General features: G+C 44.9%; 2 protein-coding genes across 2 annotated transcripts in view; both read right to left on the bottom strand.

Annotated features, from left to right (window-relative positions):
- Nucleotides 1-642, bottom strand: part of LOC145406581 (DBH-like monooxygenase protein 1) — a 40,364-nt gene extending 39,722 nt beyond the window's left edge. Inside the window, exon 1 of the mRNA XM_080277659.1 lies at nt 515-642. Coding sequence (XP_080133785.1) covers nt 515-642 — 128 coding nt within the window. The remainder of the gene's footprint in view (nt 1-514) is intronic.
- Nucleotides 1-14,493, bottom strand: part of LOC145406681 (DBH-like monooxygenase protein 1) — a 588,166-nt gene that overhangs the window by 563,669 nt on the left and 10,004 nt on the right. The gene's annotated exons all lie outside the window — the stretch shown is intronic.

Below are 14,493 nucleotides of genomic sequence, written 5' to 3'. Positions count from 1 at the left end.
CTGTCAATTATGTGAAATCCATTTTTGTTTTAACATTTATCTTTTGAGCATAGTGACAGTCTTTATGCTATCAGCCTTTTACCCTCTACCAAAAACTACCTTTTTCGCTTGGTGCTAAAGTGCAGCTTTGTGTACAAGCAGCTCGTCAGTTCAGTCCAGAAGACGGGCCGAGTAGTCCAGTCTAGACAGGCTAAACTGCTTCGCCAGAACTCCCATGAAACTGACCCAGTCAGCCTGGACTGGTCGTGAAAATGCACTATACTTCGTTTACTCTAACTTGGCCCAGATTTTCATGCTTTTGAAGCTAATTTCTTATAACTCAGTGGTAGAAAAATCCAGCGCTACGGTTCTACATTCCTTTTATAACATTTCTCTGTGACAGGCATCATATTCTAGTGCTGATGTATACTTACAGTTCAGCATTCATTTTGGAGATATGGAAAGTTCAGGCCAAGATAGTATAACAGAGTATGGTACTTGGCCAACTGACAAACTCATGACATCAGTGACTTACTTGTTTCCCCGATGAGGACCGTGGTAGGAAGGGTGTTCGTCACTGGGGTCGCTGTCTCCCCACGCGTACAGCAGCCGCACAGTGTCATTCTGTCGTGGAAAATTTGGCACAGCGTCTAGTCCCGCCATTTCAGTTATATCTATTTTCCGTTTTTATTCTTGCTTGATTGTTTTATTCATATTAGGAGGGACTTTTTCCAAGTAGACGGTTTATATATTGCCGTCGTTAAATCTTTTAATACAAGTGGTCTCTCCTAAACTTAACAAAAAATCAACTGGTGATAAGAAAAAACAAAATTAAGAAACATTAAGCAACTTGCATATAACTGAATGCCCCTACTCAGAGCAAAACCCCTCACCCATTGGCAACTCAGAAACACAAGAATGGTCAAACATAGTCGCACGAGCAGGTTTTCTGGCATTTTTTTTTTTCTAGGAACATTGTCCTCGCAACATCTCTTGATAACTTTCAAGGGAATATTTTAACACAAACTTTCACAGCCACGGGCAACCTATGAAAAGCTACCACCATCATCGAGTTACCTGAGAAAACCTGCCACAAAACTGCTCGTGTGGCGCCTCCTTAACTCTGCAGGTGACACATATACAGTATGTAGCGCCATACCTCAACTATACAACATAATTTCACACTGTCCGACATTCATACAACAGAGGCAGCAACACAATATGTCAAGTGTGCTCGACTCTGTGATGTTCGCCCAGGTAAATCGGTCTGGTATATCCTTATCGTGGGCCTGCTCAGTCTCTTCCAACAACTGCAATCGCACACTTACTGTAAGGACGTAATCGTGCGGGTCGCAGGTGTTGATGTCCCTGGCCACAACAAGGACGGTGTGCGTGTCGTTCTCGTGTGCGTGCAGCGGCCGCCAGTCAGCGTGGTCGTCGAGGGGCGGTGTGAGTTCACCCACGCCGTGGCGGTCCTGCAGGAACAGTCGTCCGTCCTTCACCCAGGCGGTGATCATGTCCCCGCCAGTCATCCCGCCATTAGACGAGAACCCGAACCCCAGCCAGCCAAGGGTGCGAGCATGGATCTCCCACACCACCTCCTGCATCGGAACAATGGTACTTAGGAATACCAAAAGGAGCATAACGTTGACACACCAACATTGTCAGGGAAATTATAACACACCAGCCATCCCGACATAGGCCGGAAACACAAACCCTAGCTAGCCACGAGTGCCAGCATGGATCTCCCACACCACCTCCCATCAGTGATAGAGACACTTAGCAATACCAAAATAAGGCATTAATTAACACGGCAACATTGTCAGGGGGAAACCTAACACGACAGTCATTATTCCGTTCGACGAGAATATGAACCTCAGCCAACCTCAGGTGCGGGTATGTATCTCTCACAAAATATACCCCCAGAGAAACATTGACACACCAGAAACTGATTTGTATGCCTTAACCATTTGACTGTTGGGATGAACAAACTCGTTTTGTGTTGTCCTAATTTGATTCTTCAGCGTACCAAGAGGGGAGAAAGAGTCACTCGAGATGGTTTTCGAAGCAATTGCTAGGATTTCTCTCCCAGCTGAACAAAATCCTCTGCTGCCAGGCTGAAAAAAATGTTCAAGGACCTCAGCAGCAAGCAAAGTATTAAATTATAAGCAAGCCCCTGATTTCTACGGTCACTTATGGAACACGTGAAATTGGCCGATGTGATTAGCCTGCATCCCACATTACAGTGTAGTCAGCAACGTTACAGAAAGTTCAGATGTGTTCTATCATTTCGAGCATCAAATAATAGCGTCAGTAACTGAGGGCTTTACCTCCGGTTTGTTTTCATAGTTCAAATATTGTGGTGTTTTGACTTAGCTTTTGTTGTTGCTGCTCAGCCCCGGTCCATCTGTCCGAGCAGATCCATCGACCGCATGGAAGCAGCTTGTCCCTATGGGGTTGTCCTATAGGTGTCCTACACTGGTGATGTTGTGTGTATGTCTTAGTGTGGCATGTGCTGTACAGTGCTCCATTATGTGTTACGTTGTGTGGTCCTATTCTACAAGCAGGGCACGTGTCATCTGTGATTCTACCCAGCCCATAGCTGACCTGGTAGGTAAACAGGGCTGGGTTATATCCTCATCTAAGCCTAGGTAAATGATCTCGATCAGATCTGCTGAAGTATAGCTCCAATGGGTGGGTGTCAGGATGCGGGGCTTGCAATATAGCGCTCTGATCAAGGTGTGGTATTGCCTTGCAAGTGAGTATATAGGTGTTTCTTGATTGCTTGTGTTGGATTGTCTGGAAGTAGGATATTGTTGTAGAAGGTTTGATATTGTATGGTGATTGTTTTATGTGCCAGGGTGTGTTGTGTGTCTCTGCCATGTAATGACATGGGCGTTATGTACTGGCACAGACTGCTACATAGACCTGTGTACATACCTCTCATATCAAGGTAACCTCTGACAGACAGGACTTTAGCTTCAGAATGTGAGCTGTGGCAGTGGTTTTGGTGCAGGCAATGGTGATAGGTCAGGCGTGGTTCTGTATGATTTGCAAGGTGAGCAATAAATATTAGAAAGGATGGGAGTCCATGCCGGGAAAGCCCATGGCGAAAATAGGTCCATGGTGAAAATTGGTCCATGGGGAAACTAGGTTCATGGTATAAATAGGCCCATGGTGAAATTAGGTCCATGAGGGAAATATGTTTATGAAGGAAAATAGGTAAGTCTGGAAAATAGGTTCATGCGGGAAAGTACGTTCTTGACAAAAAATGAGTCCAAGAGGAAAACTGGTCAATGGGAGAACTGATCCCTGAGGAAAATTAGATGGGCTGTGAACTGCCCCTTAGGGGGTGTGGCTGGAGACAGGCATAAGTGCTAATGATCTTGACACAATGTCAATGTTATTATTTGCATGTTGTGCTATAGGCAGTGTAGCAGGTAAATCAAATCTTACTGCTGTAATTCGTACGAATAAAACAAAGACATTACATATGTAACAAAAGAGATGCAGTCATCACTGTCGTCATCTTGACCTATTTTTTCCACCTAAGGATGGGGTGAGATAGGATGCAGAAAACAATGCAAGGGAAAATAGGAAAGTGGGAGAACTGTTAACTGCATACCTAGTATATTGGGATGGATACAGTCACTGTGAATTAGTACTATATTTAACTTCTCTGGGTTAAGCCTGGTATACAGCCAGCTTCACTGAGCGAATTTGTCCCACACAGCTGCCTGGGGGAGGTATAATTTTCCAAAATAAATCACGGAGAAAAAGATGCTACTAAGGCTCCTATGTAATTCAGACAATGACCTCTTGGCCCACAAACCTGCTTGTTTAGGTCCGGTGTCCAGAGCACTGTGAAAACGCCGTCAGGATCCAGCACGGCCTGGTGTGTGTGCTCAGCTTGGTGGTGGGCGGGCAGGGAACACAGCTGCACTTCAGCTGCCACGTCAAGCCTGGGTCTGTTGAGTCTGTCTGCCTCACTGATGCCAGTCATAACAGCCGCCACCGCCACCACCCACCACAACAGCCCCGTCAGACCCATACCTGCAACACTGGGGAGGGACAAGAAAAAGGTTTTGATTAACACCTATAGACCACACGAGGATCATTAAATTCTTGAATCTATTGATGATGTTATCATTCATGCTAACTCCACATGTGTATTTAGTGCCTGTCATTCACTTGCATGCCCCCACTGCAGGAGGTCACCTTGACATGGTGTTGGGGCTTGAAGCGTGGTTGGCAGTGCCACCTACTTTGGAGGCATGCCTACTTTTGTAGGGTTTGGCATTTGTTGGCCATGTGGACTAAGCATCCCCTACATCATTGGTAGAGGAGGCCTGCTGGTATTGTTAGCCCCAGCCCATTTTCCATATAGGGCGGGACTGTTGCCTCCCCACGTGTTTCCCGTGCGTGGCGTCCCGTAGTGCTGGGAGATGGGAGTCCTGGAGGTTGAGCGATGCTGCACGATGTGCCCTGCAGCTAGCAATACACCTCTTTGGTCCCTTATTCTGGCTAGACTGGTGGCCTGGTTGGGCCCAACCAGGTCAATCGGCTGGTCATGCGTTGGCTAAGGTCAAGTGGGCACTGTGGGGCCTGGTGGCTCCTACCGTCCTGGAGTCACCCTTGCCCAGGTCCCCTGGTGGTTACCTGCGTATACTCTCCTGCTACCTCTGGGGTCACCAGTGGTGTTATCCCTGAGATACGACCTCCCTGGTTGGGCTCCATGGTGGGTGGAGGGATGAGGGAATGAAGTTTCTGTCGTATATTAATGGATTATTTAACAAAAAATACTGTTGACGACACCTCATCTGTCCCTGGTAATTCTGCGGAATCGTCCTCTTTAATTGCCACGTTAGAGCCTTTCCAGGTCCCAAAGGACTATCCTCCTCTGACCCAGCATTCAACTAGGAATAGGAGGTCACGTCGGGTTGGTTTGGCTCCGGGGTTCAGTTCGGAAGAGAATGAGCCTGAGACCTTCACTAAGTATCTAGTACTGAAACCCTCTGCTGGTGGTTCAGTGCTGGATATAGATATTTTTGAACTGCACCGAGCCATTGTTTTGCTTGGGGCCGTGAACCGGCGATCTCAACCCAGGTGGATGGTAGCCTACTTATTGAGGTGTCCTCCCCAGTAGAAAGTTCCCATCTCCGGAATCTGACCTCCATATCTGGCAATAGTATGTCCAGTGTACCCCATGGCACCTTCAACCAAAGTAAGGGGGTTATTTACTCTCGGGACCTCCTGCGGTACCCTGAGTCACAGTTATTAGAAGAACTATGCTCTTATGGTGTTGTAAAGGTTGACCAGGTACAGAAGAAGATCGATGGTATTCTGACCCCGACTCTGACGCTGTTTCTGACCTTTGACCGCTTAACGTTGCCTGCTTCCATGAAACTTGCTTGGCTCTCTCTGCCTGTGAAGCCTTATGTTCCGAACCCAAAGTGGTGTTTCCACTGTCAGGGGTATGGGGATGTTAGAAAATTTTGCCAACACGCACTGGCTGGCCATCCTGGTGTTTGTGCCACCTGTGGCGAAATGAGTCATACCAGTGATTGTCCAGGACCCCTTAAATGCTATCACTGTGGGGGTCCTCATGCTGTATTTTCCAAAAACTGTCCTCGCTACTGCCTTGAAAAGGAGGTTTTGAGCATTCGCGCACGTGAGAAGGTTTCCTTTCCAGAAGCAAAGAGGAGGGCCCAGACTCTCTTCTTTCAGCCTGGAGTTTTTTATGTTTCTGTCCTTTCTGGGGCGCCAGTACGTCGTTCTGTGTCCCAGAAGTTGCCACGACCCTTTACAGTGACCACTTCCCCACCTACTGAATTGACGGATGTTAACCCTGGAATTACTAATTACTGATGTGACTGATGCTCGTCCACCCACTGCTCCAACTGTCTCTGCCTCCACTTCAGTGGCTGATGGTTTGCGTACTTCTGTGGTGGCGGCAGATGTACATGTTGACGAGACTCATCCCCCTCAGTCCAGTATGGATGAGGCTTCTTCTGTAATTCGTCAGAGTCCTCAGAGCCTGAAAACCGGCCACCTAAGATCTCTGTTGTCGAACCTTGTATCAACCTCTCTACTGTTCCCTCTGCCTCAGAGGAGGAGGGGTCTAGCCAAGTGGAAGCCGCTGCTACTGGTTCACCTGTAGTCAGGTCCCCACCTGGAGATGGTGTTGGAGAGACCGTTCGTGCGTCCGCTCTGAAAAATACAATGTTATCCTCGCAGAGTTCTAATCCTGTCAACTCTCTTTCCACTTCTGGAGCTTCTAATCGTGGCACTGGCCATCCCACATCACCTAAGGTGGCCTCCAAGCCTCTTTCCAAGCCGAATGTTAATCCATCTCAAAGGAAGAATGTTGTAAAACTTTCCTCTTCCACGTCCTCACGTTTGCCCATGGATGCTCGACATAAAGAACAGGTTCTTGGTGCTGGGCAGTCTCTTACCAAGGGCCTTTCTAAGCATCATTCCAAACTCGCTCGCATGTCAGGAGGTGTACAGTCCCGCACTTAATCATTTTCCCCTCCACTATGGGTTCTATCATCCAGTGGAATTGTCAAGGTCTACGTGCTAACTATGAGGAACTGTGTCATCTTGTTTCTCAATTTACTCCTCTATGCATGTGTATCCAGGAGACCATGGTTGGTGATACTGCTCCTGCTGGTCCTTCTGGCTACAGTGCTTTTTATTCTGATCCTCTGCCAGGCCAAGGTCATCAAGAAGGTGCTGCTATCTTCCTTCGCAGGATATTCCATATAGTCATCTGGATATTTCCAGTCCCTTGCAGGCAGTTGCTGTCCGGATGTTTTTACGTCGGCAGTATACAGTTTGCAGTTTTTATCTACCTCCTAGTGCTACTGTTGAAAGGGCGGATCTGGAACGCCTTATTCATGGCCTTCCTTCTCCCTTTCTGTTACTAGGAGATATGAATGGCCACCATCCATTATAGGGAAACGATGAGACTAACCCTCGGGGTGTTATGCTAGCCTCTTTAGTGGAAGGTGAGGAGGTAGGCATTTTAAACTCCAATTTAATGACTTATTTCCATAGCCAGACAGGAACTTTTACTGCCATTGATTTGTCCTTATGTTCAGCTGATGCTGTTTTAGATTTTAACTGGGATGTGTTGCCAGACCTGTATGGCAGCGACCATTTTCCGTTACTCTTAACTGCTAGTGCAGGTGGACCTCAGCCACGTCTTCCTCGCTGGCTTTTGGATAAGGCTGACTGGCCACGTTTCAGGGAATTAAGTTCCATTTCCCTTTCTGTCAACGAGTTTGGCTGTCTTACTGAGGCTGTGTCATATTTCAATACCGTGTTGCACTCAACAGCCCTATTATCTATTCCAAAAACAAAGGGTTGGTTTCCTAAACGTACGGTTCCTTGGTGGAACTCTGAGTGCAGTTCCACAGTGAGAGCCAAACGAGTCGCCTACTCACGACTTCGTCGTCACCGCTGGGATCCTCAGTATTTGGTGGCGTATCAGAGGGCACGAGCTCATATGAGGCGGGTCTTAAAGGAGGCCAAGCGTTCGTCCTGGAAGGGTTATGTTTCCTCCATCAATTCGAGGACTTCCATCACCCAGGTGTGGAAACGGGTAAGGAAAATTTTGGGAAAATTTACTGTTCCATCCCCTCCTGTTTTATTTGCAGCAGGTGGCACTGTGGCTAAGCCATTTGCTGTTGCAGAGTTGCTTGCTGATCATTTTGCCAGTGTGTCACAGAAGGATGCCGATACGCCTTCAGCTTCCCACCGTCAGCGCCTAGAGTCTCGTGGTCTCAGTTTTGCCTCTGCTGGGGAGAGCCTTACAATGTTTCATTTTCAATTTCTGAACTCCAGACGGCTCTATTGCAGTGCCATGATTCCTCTCCTGGTTAATGTTGATATTCCTTATGCCTTTTTATGCCACCTGTCTGGTGAATCCCTGATGTTTTTACTTTCACTGTTTAATAAGATCTGGTGTTCTGGGGAGTTTCCAGCTTGTTGGGGTGTTGCTGTAGTTATCCCCATCCCCAAACCAGGTAAGGACCACCTACAGGCAACGAATTATCGGCCTATTTCTTTGACGTCTTGTATATATATGCAAAGTCTTGGAAAAGATGGTCAATGTTAGGCTTGTGTGGTTTTTAGAGAGAGGTGACTTCTTATCCCCTGCCCAGTATGGTTTTCGAAAAATGCGATCTACCTCTGATGCATTACTGTCCTTGGAATCTTCTGTCTGTGAGGCTTTTTCCACTAACCAACACCAGGTCACGGTCTTCTTCGATCTGGAGAAGGCATATGACACTGCATGGGGTCATGATATTTTACTCTTTCTTCATGAGTTTGGTCTTCGTGGGCACTTGCCTATTTTTATTCAACAGTTTTTATCTAACCGAATTTTAAGGGTCCGAGTGGGAGGAGTGCTTTCTAATGCCTGAGCAGTAGAAGATGGAGTACTACAGGGGAGTATCCTTAGTGTTACTCTGTTTGCTGTTGCCATTAACAGCAGCATCAGTGTACTTCCTGATGGTGTACGAGGATCACTATATGTCGATGACCTCTCGATTTCCTTCACCTCATCTAGAATGTCTCTGATAGAAAGGAAGTTGCAGCTGGCTCTCAATAGAATTTCTGACTGGGCAGAAACTCGAGGTTTCCATTTTTCTACAGCAAAGACAGTGGCTATACATTTTTGTCGTCTTCGAGGGGTTCGCCCAGACCCTGACTTGTATCTCTATGGTAGGAGAATATCCTTCGTGGAAGAGACGCGGTTTCTGGGTCTTCTGTTTAATAGACAACTAACCTGGGTTCCTCATATTCGTTCTGTTAAGGTGGCTTGTCTTAAAGCTTTGAGTCTTTTGAGGGTTTTAGCTCATACCTCTTGGGGTGCTGACCGACAAACCCTCCTCCTCTTGCATAGGTCTCTTATTCTTCCTAAACTTGAATATGGGTGTGAGGTCTACTCCTCTGCAACAGCTGCCCGCCTCCGGTTGTTAAATTCTGTGCATCATGCTGGTGTACGTCTTGCAACAGGGGCATTCAGATCATCCCCAATTCCAAGTCTGTTGGTGGATGCTGGTGTACTCCCCTTGGATTTGCGACACCAGTTGCTAATGATGAGGTGTTGGTATTGTCTTCACCGCATTCCAGACAGTTTCTTGTGCCATTGTCTCCCAGGATTCCCGATCTGTTTTTGACACCCATCCTAATTTCCCAAAGCCATTTGGTTACAGGGTCCAGTCTATTATATTATCCCTCTCTGTCCCGAGACTGGCAATTTGTCCATATCGGATCCCAGGGGTGGGTTCTTGGCTAATCCCTCGTGTGACATTCTGTAGGTCCGTTGTTGAAAAATAGGGCTCACTTCCCTCTCAGGTGTCCCTCTCTCTCTTTTTAGAACATGCCTCCATTCATGAGGGTTCTGTCCCCGTCTATAATGACGGGTCCAAGACTGATACTGGAGTAGGATTTGGTGTTGTCTTCCCTTCCTTTAGTAGGGGCGGTAGTCTTCCTGGTATTACTTCAGTGTATACGGCAGAACTGACTGGAATTTTATATGCTTTGAAAATCATTTTTACTCTCCCCCAATCCGTTTTTGTGATTTTTAGTGACTCGTGTAGTGCTTTGTCTGCACTGGAGTCTTTTAATGCATCCCATCCATTGGTTTTGTCAATTTTAGAGTGGCTTTTTCTTCTTGGCCGTCGTGGCTGCCGTGTAGACTTCTGTTGGGTTCCTGCACATGTTGGTGTGGTGGGCAAGGAGAGGGCAGATACTTTAGCTAAAGCTGCATCTTCTCAACAGCCCCCAACTGACTACCCACTTCCTGCTTCTGATGCAACACCTTACTTGCGGTACGCAATTCGTACATGTCGGCAGAGACACTGGGATGGTGTTTCTCACGATAAACTAAAAGAAATCTTTCAGAGAGTGGTTGTGCTGAGGGTTCTTCCCTCTATGTCTCGGCGACTGGAGGTGGCTCTTGCTAGGCTTTTCATTGGGCATTCTCGGCTTACCCATGGGTTCCTCATGTGTGGTGAGGCTCAACCGTACTGTGATGACTGCCTTGTTCCCCTTACTGTCCATCACTTGCTGGTCGAGTGTCCAAGTCTGGGGGACGTACGTCAGAGGTTCCTCCCTAGACATAAGGGGGCAGATGGTGCTTACTGTTTGTCCTCGATGCTTGGTGAAGCCTCTAGCGATTTTACTGATGTTTTTAGTTTTCTTCAGGAGGCAGGCCTCCTTCCACTTTTATAAGTAATTGATATTTTATCAACTATTCTTATATTATTTTTAGTGTTTTATTCCTACTAACAGATATTAACTTTATTTTGAATAGGCACTTTTTATTTTGCCGTGTCTTTTACTTTGTCATCCGGCGGCATATGACCCTGGCAGTTGCGCCGCCAGATTTTAATTATTTTCAATCGATCAATCACTCGCATGTTGTAATGCAACCATCAGGTGACTCTACAGTGAATATCAAGCTTAACGGTTTTCCTTAATCCAGGAATTCTTTAACTACGATGGATAGTAACATTACACCATTTCCTGGGAAAGGGGAGGAAATATTGTCCCTGTAATCCCTATGAACCTGAAGGCAAAATAGGAGAGTAGTGGGGATAAGAGTTTACCCATCCTCAATTTTTACCTCTAAGAAACGTATAGGAAACTTCGGACCTGAGTACTGTGCCTGCCCATGGCCCAGTAAACAGGTTCACATGGCTATGCAGGCATAATATGTTAAAACACAATAATACATGTAACTACAATATGTAACTATATAGCTATAAGTAACAATATGTAAAACAGGTAGTTATGACCGAGTTCTCCAGGAAGAGACAACTAAACATCCACCTTGCCCTAGACTAATCAAGAACGCCAAACACCCCTGATCATGTGCCGGAAATGTGAACGACACACACACACGTACATACTTACGCACATGTACGCCCACACACTTTAGCAGGAAGCTAGAAGGGGATATAAGACCGATGTCACATGTAGGAGAGTTAGTAGAACAAGTCAGAGTAGGACAGGAGAGAACAAGAGTTAGACAAGGAGAGAGCAACAGGGAGTAGGAGAGTGAGAGTAAAGTAGGAGGACAACAGCTAGCATAAACTGCTACTAACCATACGCTACACGGGTCATGCCAAGCTCTTAACTTTTATTCAAGTAACCGTCACAATAAACTCCACTGATCCAAATTTGCCTTTCATCATCCAACTTAAAATACGAAGAGAATAACGGAACAGAGAAAGCCTACACTGACATCTACAACCCCTCACCATTACTCTTTCCTTGCATCTCCCATCGACGATTGAACCAAATAACCTTCTTTATAGAATTAGACCACTTGGCTATGTCTACTTACATTGGTGGCAGCGGTAAAAACGAACCTACTATGCTCAATTACATTGGCAGCAGCGGTAAACTACGACAAACCACGCCTTAAGAGTTTATTCAACGCTCATCAGTAATAGTTTATACGTTCATCGATATACGCAGGAAACTAATCTCCTGAACCGCTACAGCGGTAAACTACGAAAAACTACGTTCACTGAGACTGATGGGGAGCAGTAAACGAAGCCGATAAACGTCTCTATGAACAATCAACGAGCAAAACTACAATCAAATAATCTACGACTACGCTTAATTTGGCGACTTCACGCAATCGAACCAAAAACAAACAAACAAAGCTGAGAGCAGGAGCTAGCGGTGCATCTACGCACCTTAAATTCGTCCCTAATCGTGCGTAACCACCTCAACCACAACTCCACAATTACGAGAAACAATACCAGTGACAAATTACGTCTATCAACAACTCTACAAGCCTACAAGTTTATCTCAACAAGTACAGTAAAGAAAATCAAATGTACAAGAAGAAGAAACAACGAAAATGAGTGAAGTGTCACCTGAGTAACGCACAACACAGCTGAATTTCCCCCACCTACTCCACTACCCCAGCACGACCCCCACCACTATTCCCCACCACCTTCTCCACCACCAGGAGGAGGCAAGCGAGTGTCTTGACCTCAGATGTGATGACCAAACGATGCTGACGTGTTGATCTTCAACAACATCTCCCTCACCACACCTCACACCAGGACTGTATCTCCTCTGCTGTTCTAGTGAGTTGATTTATTCTAACCAAGGTTGTCTTAGTTAACACTTCATCATTTACATAACTATACATAAAATACTAACACTTAGTTAACAAACCAAGCAATTATATACATATATATTCATCATCATAAATATTACAAACTACACAGTGAGAGACAATTACACGATTTATACTGACATATGTGTTTTATAATTTTATGAGCAATCAAGAGAAAGGTAAAATATGATTTAGTGTGTAATCCCATTATGCTAAGTAGTGTTCCACAATTAGTGCCTGAAGGATCAACATTAACAGTGACAAATACCCTGACACAAACAAAACGATAAAAAAAAATATAAATTCCAAAACACCATCAGACACACAAGAACAAGAGAAAACCAAACTCGGGAAACGAAAGATACACTAGATAAAGAACGGCAAACAGATGCAGTCTACGCTAAAGCAAATAATGATGACACTTGATCAGAATATTCAGATGTAGATAGTGAACTTTATAAAAATTTACCTCCAGTTTACTATAACTTGGACAAGAAGGTATTAACCCTTTTGCACGCAGATGAATTTTAAAAGTTTTCTGTGGTATGACGCATCGGCTTATCTCCCCTCCCCCATGCCCGCTGCACGCTCCATAAAAGTGTATTCTCGGCTCATTTTCACCACCCAAACATATTTATTTTGCCACAAAACCCACGTATTCCTATTCGTGGATGTTTGTTCTACACGATAAGCAAAAAAAACAAAACACTATACATACGTTAGGGCCCCGATAATAAACGTTTGGGAACATACTGTAGATCTCACTTCCCAACATCATAAGTCGAATGTTTACTATTCAATCTTTACATTTTATACAATCATTAGAAAGAGAATTTTATTAGCTTTCGAATGCCGGAGGTCCCAGTTTGATATGAGCTATGGTATTCGAATAATAACCAAAAAGTAAAACCCATTTTGACGGAAGTTTTTTTTTTTTTTTTTTTTTGAGAGCTCTACCGAAGAACTTTTCTCTTCACTGTTATGTTTTTATTTTATCATCCTATGCAGAATTTCACTGGCTTCCTTTTGAGTCAACAATGGTGATCCTAGGCCTCATATTTTCGAGAAAAATTAGAAAAACTATGGTGTACCCACGCTGTGTCATGACTGTAGGGCAGTTTCCTGCCTTCCTCTAAGCTCCTTTCATGTATTTCACCAATTCCTTGTACATTAGATATGCACACTATATTCACATAATTCACTGGCATTATTTTTATAGTTGAATACTCACATTTGGTGCAGGGTAAAGGCAATGTAGTTGATTAGAAACAGTAGTACAATCTTTGTTGGGCCAACGGCTGATAACGACCAGGAATGCTTCACAAACACCAGATTTCCTATTCCAAACACCAAATCTAATCACAACAGTGCCCAACAACTATACATAAGCACTATTGGTATAGGGAAATATGTTGCACGGCCGGGATGGGGGTAAGAGCAGAAATTTAAAGGGCCAAACCGCACAGTACCTCCCCCACTCACAGCTCATTTTGTATTGGGACCCACAGTCACCAAACCATTACTTTTGACAAGCGCTAGTCAAGCAATGATGCCTCCAAAAATGACGGCGATTGGCCGAACTCTGAAAGTTTTTATGCTTTATGGACGACAAAAACATCAGTGAGTATGGGTGCACCCCACACCCATAAGACAAATGCGTCAACGTGGGCGAAGGGGTTAAGGTCAGGAAAAACATATAAATTACCAGTAAATGACGACTGCAAGGAAAACACCGTAAAAATGGCTAATTTAGATGCAGCAGGCACGAGTGCAGTAACTTCTCCACAACATTCCAATAACACTTCACTTCCAGTGTACTGTATATTTGTCATGAAGACAATGAACTCCCAAAATTCTCTGGTACTGAAAAAGACAAGATCGACATAAACACACTTACTGAACAGTGTCAGCAATATTTCATTAGGGGACACATTACAAATGAGAAAGGAAAAATCACTGTTTTTTCAGCTAGAATAAACCAAGGACGATGCCCAGCTGGCAATTTGCTGAAGTCAGACAAGCTGTTGAGAGCTTTAACATTTTAGCAAGTTAAGACAGAATTTCTCAGGAAATTCTCTGGAGGTAGGAATTTTCTTGGTGGTATAACTCCAGAATTAAACAAAATCGTAGACCTTCTAAGGCAAACACACTTATGCTCAGATCTAGGGGATATAACAGCAGATATTTGCACTATTAAGAAAATCTTGTTATCTAGCTTAGAAAACTCAGACTGGGTCACACAGGATGGTAATATGTCACCAGTGCATGTCGTTGACATCACTGGCTACGTATCAGCCCTATGCAAGTTTCCTGACAGGGTGTTAAAGATTGCCAAAACCATCCCGCATAATCGAGAGATTTGT

This window comes from Coenobita brevimanus, chromosome 71, assembly GCF_032717465.1.
Source record: "Coenobita brevimanus isolate Jiangsu-jjx chromosome 71, ASM3271746v2, whole genome shotgun sequence".
Lineage (NCBI taxonomy): Eukaryota > Metazoa > Arthropoda > Malacostraca > Decapoda > Coenobitidae > Coenobita > Coenobita brevimanus.
The sequence above is the reverse complement of the archived record's forward strand: the minus strand, read 5'-3'. Positions and strand labels throughout refer to the sequence as shown.